Source organism: Arachis ipaensis, chromosome B09 (genome assembly GCF_000816755.2).
Source record: "Arachis ipaensis cultivar K30076 chromosome B09, Araip1.1, whole genome shotgun sequence".
Taxonomy (NCBI): domain Eukaryota; kingdom Viridiplantae; phylum Streptophyta; class Magnoliopsida; order Fabales; family Fabaceae; genus Arachis; species Arachis ipaensis.
The window spans coordinates 145,393,925-145,401,089 of NC_029793.2; the positions used below are offsets into that span (position 1 = coordinate 145,393,925).

Below are 7,165 nucleotides of genomic sequence, written 5' to 3' on the forward strand. Positions count from 1 at the left end.
CATATGTGCATGTAAAGTTGCTTTATATTAATATTGTATCAGAATTTAATTTTTATTTTTAGTGACCAAAATATTATTTCTTCTTTCTGGATTTATTTTGTTAAAAATTAAATTTTTTTAGGACAAAATAATAGTGAAACCGTGAATTAAAATAAGAAAATAGTAAATGAATGAATGAAAAAAAAAAAAAAACCAGAAAGTTTGGAGTGAGAGTTGTTCGAGCATTTGTAGGCGAGGTTGTCGGAAAGGGTGAGGAGCGAAGCATTGTGATGTTTGGAGGGAAGAGAGAGAAACGAAGAAGATGCCGCTGTTTCTCACTCTTCTCCTCCTTATGCTGTTGCTTCTTCTCCTCTCCATTCTCTTCTTCGTCTTCAAGCCATGGCGCTTTTTTCTCCCTCTTTCCTCCTCCTCTTCCCCCTCCTCCTCCACCTCCATCAAGGTTCAATTCCATTTATATGAATTTGACATCTTATTCGTAATAAGTGCAAAACATAACATTGCATGCCACCTGTTTGATCCAATGATTCTGTGTTCATTCATGCACTTTTCTTGATTCCACTTGTATATAAATATGAATACTGTTGTATTTGAATGTTCCTAATTATGATTTTGTGGTCAATTTGATCTATTATCTGTTGTTTCAGTTTGCATTCTCAAAGCCTTGATTGGATCTTACTTTTGCATTTTCAGGCTAGTGAGCTGGAGAGGCCTCTTCTTTCAGCTGATGACATTCAGGTTTCACATAATCAGACCAATGAATTTCCCTTAGATTATGATCCTGAAGGTGCTTGCTCTCCCAACCAACTTCATTTTCGCGTCCCACAAAACGATTCACTTGTTCAAAAGCAAATTTCTCTTCCCTCTAATGTGCCTCTAGGTAGTCTTACTTAATTACCACCATTGCAGCTTTTGGTACATCTTTTGTTCTTATCATTGTTTTCTGCTTTCTTGATCTGTTTTATTGCAAAGTCTTTATAGTGTAGTGCCCTATTAATTGTCTCCAGGTGATAGCTTGGTTTTAGATGTAATTCATGATCATTTGGAAGATGTTGATGCTACTGGTCAAACACTTGTATTTCCCCCAGCTCAATTTGTTGAAACTCCAAAGCATAGAAGATCAAACTTTGAAAGTGACAGACTGAAAGACTTTGTGCAAGGAGATATCTCTGATCAAAGTAATTTCTTAACACTTTTTTATCTATCAGGGTTTATCTCTAAATGTATTTGCATTGGCTGAAATATGCGAAACATGTCATCATATCTTTTTTTAGAAGTACAGGAAGTTGCCTCACGCTGGAGGTTAATGATGGTCCTTCTCGTGGACTTCGTTGTTCTGTACAGTCAACAAATACCTCTCGTCTACCACTAACCTTGGGAAGAGTTTCTCCAAGTGATTTGTTGCTAAATGATTCAGAAGTGTCAGGAAAGCATGCTCAAATAAACTGGAATGTGGATGTAGGTCGCTTTTCTGTTCTTGGAGACTTCCATTTGAATGTTTTCTATATGTATACAGCGCAATAATAATTATTAGATTGAATTTTTCAGAAAATGAGGTGGGAATTGGTAGATATGGGTAGCTTAAATGGAACACAGTTAAATTCTCAGCCAATCAACAATCCAAAGACTGGAAGCAGGCATTGGAGTGATCCGGTGGATCTTGCTAATGGAGATATCATAACTCTTGGAACAACATCAAAAGCAATTGTAAGTATTATGCCGGAATCTCCTTTACACGATGCTCTTATGTCTATTTTTACATATGGAGCTCATGAATGAAAATTTTCCACCCTTTTCACCTTTCAACAAAACATACCATAAGTTATTTTGTTTGCTTGGAACTATTATTCTCTTTCACACACAGATACTTGGAATGCTATGCTATTGTGGTTAAATTTGTGTGCTCTTATAAAGTCTTATGTGACTTTAATGCATTGCAGGTTCATATTACTAAGCAAAATCAGCAGCATATTCCCTTTGGGGTGGGTATGGCATCAGATCCAATGGCTTTGCGTCGAGGAGGCAAAAAGCTGCCTATGCAGGATGTTTGCTATTATGAGTGGCCTCTGCCTGGGTTGGATCAGGTTTGGGACTTATTCATAATACTCATTCAATTAAGGTTTCTTTTACATTTTCTTTTTTACTTTCTCACTTCTATTCACAAGAGTTATCTAATTTAACCTGCCTATGTTCCCAATCTGCAGTTTGGAGTGTTTGGCATTTGCGATGGGCATGGTGGAGATGGGGCTGCCAAATCTGCTAGCAGGTCAGTATTTTTAACTTTTTACCTATTCTTGATTGCTTCTTCTATGTTCTTTCCTCAACTTATGAATGTAAAGAAAACTTGCAAACCAAGATCAGACCAATAAAAAGAATTTTTCACAGAAGGTATTGCTTAATATTCAATTTTCCAACAACTTGCATTAATATTTATCTTTTTAACTTTTATGGAACATGCATGATTGACGATTGTTATGGATCTAATAATTGATGCATTACTTATTTCTTTTTCTTTCTTTCTTTTTCTTCTGTTGTTCCTTGTTTCAGACTTTTTCCTGAGATAATTGGCAATTTATTATCAAATTCATTAGCACGAGAGAGGGTTTTGTCACTTCGTGATGCTTCAGAAATTCTTCGAGATGCATTTGCTCAAACAGAAGCAGGCATGAATCACGATTGTGAGGTATTCTCCTCTGATCTAGGAAACATTTTCTTTTTTCTTCGTGGATTGCTTTACCAGTCACTTTTATCAGTTTATGTTTTATAGCTTTTAATGACGAACACTTTGCAGGGATGCACAGCAACAGTGCTTCTGGTGTGGGTTGATGGTGATAAAAATCTTTTTGCACAATGTGCGAATGTTGGAGACTCCACCTGTATCTTATGGTATGTATTATAATTTTGTCTAGTAGTAAGCTGTTGTGACTATACTTAATGTTTGTATGAAACTCATTATAATTTATCTTTGTTAGTGTTGATGGCAAACACATTAAGATGACAGAAGATCATAAGGTAGCTAATCATTCGGAAAGACTTCGAATTGAAGAGACAGGAGATCCATTGAAAAATGGGGAGAAACGTCTACATGGTATGAAGGAATAAAACCTTCAATTGTTTTCCCAGAAGAATAGTCCCTTCCATTCTCTTGAGCCAGCAAAATTGACTTGGAAAGTTCCAATTCTGGTTCTCACCCTGATGCAGGTATGAATCTTGCGAGGATGCTTGGGGACAAGTTCCTGAAACAGCAGGATTCACGGTTTAGTTCAGAGCCTTATATAAGTCAAGTCATGCATATTGATAAAGCATGCAGACCATTCGCCATTCTTGCTAGGTGATTTTTGTTTCTGACATATGCTTTTGTTTTAAATGGCAACATATATCTTTGTGAAACCATTGTTCACTGTCATTGAATATTGCACTCTTTTTTCGTGGAAAGTATTAGGCTTTATTGTATGATCATTTTTTCATATTGAATATAAGTAACTTTGGCATCTGTAAATGTACAGTGACGGGTTATGGGATGTGATCAGCATGAAGAAGGCAACTGAACTAGTTCTTCAGGTTTCGATAAAAAGAATACTTGAATGTTTATAGTTCAGTCTTTTTCTTACCATCAACTTGTTCTAACACTTCTGCTTTCCTTTCTGAATTGCACAGATGAGGGAGAGATATGCAACGGATAGAGAGAAATTTGCAGAAAGAATTGCAAATTCCTTGTTGAATGAGGCTAAAACACAAAGAACAAAGGATAATACCTGTGTAATTTTCTTAGATTTTGATACTTGTAGAGTTGAATCATAGTGTGAATTATAAATAGTGTTATAGCAATAGTCTTATATCATTTTTGTCCCCGGAACATGTTCCCTTCTCGGTTCTACCCAAGCTTATCGCATAGAAATAAAAAAAAGTTAGGTTGCTATGGATTCAAGTAGGTATACTTCAATCAGAACTAAGTATGAACAAGGTACGAAGTTGTTTTAAAAATTAGGATGTATGGAATGATACATTGCAGAGAAATACAAAAATCATAAATAAAAAAATGTCGTCAAATTATGGTGTTAACAAAAATAGATTTGCCCCTTTTTGGTTGTGCTTGTTGGAACATTATTGTTTTCAGTAAAAACGATGTTTGTTTACATGGAAAATTTAAAAATAATTTAACGTTTATGTGCTACAATTTTGATCCTAAAGAACATTGGTTTAGGTTCATAAAGTGTTTTTTTTTTTTTTAATTTAAAAATAGAAATGTAAAGTCACCAATGTATATTACCAAAAAGAAAAAAGTCACCAATGTATTGGAGCAAAGAGAACCAGTAACAACGACAAGAGCCTTGTACTTCTCAGTTCTCATGCATGTAAACATAACCAAAACCAGAACATGTAAAAAATTCAAAATTGTGTCTTTTACTCTCTTAATTTTCATCTATTTGAAATGGACGTTGAGACAAAGGATTCACCAAGCAGAAATAATACCGAGAAAGATCTTGTCATCTTGCACGTAAAGGTAAAAAGCAAACCATTGCAATTTGCAAGAACCTTGTGAAAAAGGTGCATTTAGTTAAAAGCGCAGTCAAATAATTATTATATTGGTTAAAACGGATATTATTATTAAGAAAATTTAAATAAAAAAGTTGTATTAATAGGATATAATATGATTAAGCAAAGATAGAGAAAACAGAGAAGATACATTTGGCTTGGTGGTAACATGACTTTGTTAAATTTTTGCCAAAAAATAATAGCTCAAATGACATAATCTTTCTATACTCAATTAAGAAGTTGCAGATTTGAGTCTCCATATCTTTGATAAAAAAAAAAAAATAGAAAAAACAGAAGGAAATAGGAGTCTCTACTAAAACCCTGAAAAGAGATCAGTTCATCGCGAGAGAGATGGGGAAGAAGAATAAGAGAAGAGACGAAGACGCCGAATCTCCTCAGCTCAACCCTAACGATGGAAACGGTGACGACTCTGATAATGCGAAGAAGCTCAAGAAGAAGAAGAAGAAGAATAAGAAGAACGAGAAACCAAAAGAGAGGGCCACAGTGAGCATAGCTGTGCCTGCTTCCATCATTGACAACGTTCCAACCCTTGACCTCGCCACTCGGGTCCGCTCCCTACTCTCTTCTCTATTTACTCACTCACTAACTGAAAGGGAATAAAAAAGAAGCAACTTGCTTCAGTTCAAGAGTTTCTGAATATTTTTCCTAATTTTGTTTCTTATCCTTGTTCAAAAAATGTGTTCTGTTTCAGCTGGCTGGTCAAATCGCTCGTGCTGCAACTATTTTCTGTATCGACGAGGTTGCTAATGCTTTGCTCTCTACATTTATCATATGTTACTTTCAGTTTGGTGCTTTGAATGTTTTCAGATTGATAATTGCTTTTTTTTTTTTTTTCTTGTGTACATAGGTTGTTGTGTTTGATAATAATGGGGAGCCAAATAGGGACCCCGTGATGGAGAATTCAGATGATGAAAGTGGTGCAGCTTTTCTCATCCGAATCCTGCGATATCTTGAGACGCCTCAGTATCTGAGGAAGGCTTTGTTCCCTATGCATAACAGCCTCAGATTTGTGGTTGGAACAACTCACTATGATGCTTATTCTTTACTGTTATTATCTGCATTTTTAGAGTTTATTTTGTTGAATGTTTAGTCCAGGGTTAACTTGGGTTATTTGTGTTGCAATTTGCAGGGCCTGTTGCCACCCCTTGATCCCCCGCACCATTTGCGCAAACATGAGTGGGGTCCATATAGGGAAGGTAGGTCTTGTCTTTCAAGTAGAACTTCACTGTACAGCATGTATTTTCTTGTATGGGATGGTTAGCTTTCATCTTAGGTACTTTTGCTTATATGAGAAGGTATGCCCTTTGGGGAAAAGTAAATTACAAGGAATGACTTAAGAAAGTTTAGTCAAATGGGTAGTGGAACACCTGAGTAAACTTAAAGAGAAACAATAGAAATGGACCTTGCTTTGAATGGTTTAACTACATATTTGGTTTCTGATGGAGAGTCTAGTTGCTCCAGCTGATCCATGTATTCTGTGTGTTGAGTTTTGGTTAGCTGAAGCTTCTTAGCTGCTAGAAGAGGCCTATAATACTTGTTTATCATTGTTTTTAACCCAGGTGGTTATGCACAGGGGATTCATGATCTTTATTGTAATCATGTACCTTAAATAAGACTTAAGAGGACATGATACCTCTTTTGTTTGAACTGGCTTTTATTTCTCTTTTACTAACTTCATTGTTTAATAAAAAACTGTTGAATTAGAAACCTTGTACTAGCATAGCATTGGTGTTTCATTTGTTGTTTTCTCTGTGGTCATTCTGGCCAGGTTTTGATATGTTGCAATAACTTTGTAGGTGTCACAATAAATGGTAATTCAAACTCAACGGGAACACTAGTTGATGTTGGTTTAGCTAAGGTATGGTTTTACATATCATAGTTTACTATGCCTCAGCATGTTTCTCTTTTCCTGCATGCAATCCCAATGTTCCTTATCCACATATTCATTCATGTTCCCCCATTGAGTTGTTTGGACGTTGGCATCTATGCCAATTACATTGATAAATGATTAAAATAACGTAACAGCATTCCCTGTGTCTGTTACATTTTTCTTTTCCTTTTCTTCTATTTCATTCTGAAAGTTGTAATGCTTGTTAATTTGCGTATGATCTGATAAAGTACGCAAACATATGCAGCATGTTGTAGTTGACCAACTACTGGAACCAGGAAGAAGAGTCACGGTAGCCATGGGTGCCGAGCGCAATTTGGATTCTGGTAATATATTTGATCTTTTCTTTTCACTTATTTAGTTATGCTCAAGATTTTTCACAAGCTTTTTGTTGTAAATTGTGCCATATGGTATTAGTGTTAAACTTTTTTGGGAAGGGAAAATTGAAAAAGAAATTATAATCATGACAAGAGAAAATTTAAGTGTCAGGTGATTATCGAGGAACTACAGACGATCACTTTGCTGAAGACCAGTGCTAAATACTTCAAACATCTTTGCTATATGAATTTATGCTAATTTGAAATACATGTACTTCATCTAGATTTACCACGCCAGGTTGTGTCGTCATCCAAGCCTAGGGAAGAAGGTGAATATTGGGGATATCAAGTGCGCTATGCACGTAATATTAGCTCAGTATTTAAGGATTGCATGCACAAGGTATGA

At 35.7% G+C, this 7,165-nt stretch overlaps 2 protein-coding genes across 4 annotated transcripts in view; both read left to right on the forward strand.

The window, feature by feature from the left end:
* On the forward strand, window positions 170-4,059 carry LOC107619294 (protein phosphatase 2C 70). 2 transcript variants are annotated; one of them, XM_016321550.2, is made up of 13 exons: window positions 170-439; window positions 691-877; window positions 1,005-1,175; window positions 1,280-1,455; window positions 1,546-1,704; window positions 1,938-2,081; window positions 2,202-2,263; window positions 2,545-2,680; window positions 2,789-2,883; window positions 2,970-3,085; window positions 3,199-3,328; window positions 3,504-3,558; window positions 3,655-4,059. In XM_016321550.2, the coding sequence occupies exons 1-13, from the start codon at window positions 302-304 to the stop codon at window positions 3,796-3,798; spliced, it is 1,713 nt and encodes a 570-aa protein (XP_016177036.1). In that variant the 5' UTR covers window positions 170-301; the 3' UTR covers window positions 3,799-4,059. The 2 variants fall into 2 exon arrangements, with proteins under 2 accessions (XP_016177036.1, XP_020966863.1); XM_021111204.1 differs by having other exon boundaries at window positions 691-784.
* LOC107616826 (putative methyltransferase C9orf114) overlaps window positions 4,802-7,165 on the forward strand; it is an 18,883-nt gene continuing 16,519 nt past the window's right edge. For both annotated transcript variants that reach the window (XR_001614657.2, XM_016318742.2), the window contains exons 1-7: window positions 4,802-5,100; window positions 5,246-5,293; window positions 5,402-5,566; window positions 5,684-5,750; window positions 6,351-6,412; window positions 6,690-6,768; window positions 7,044-7,159. Coding sequence is in view for 1 of the 2 variants with exons in the window: in XM_016318742.2 (XP_016174228.1) it covers window positions 4,885-5,100; window positions 5,246-5,293; window positions 5,402-5,566; window positions 5,684-5,750; window positions 6,351-6,412; window positions 6,690-6,768; window positions 7,044-7,159 (753 nt within the window). In the remaining variant the exon portion in view is untranslated. The remainder of the gene's footprint in view (window positions 5,101-5,245; window positions 5,294-5,401; window positions 5,567-5,683; window positions 5,751-6,350; window positions 6,413-6,689; window positions 6,769-7,043; window positions 7,160-7,165) is intronic.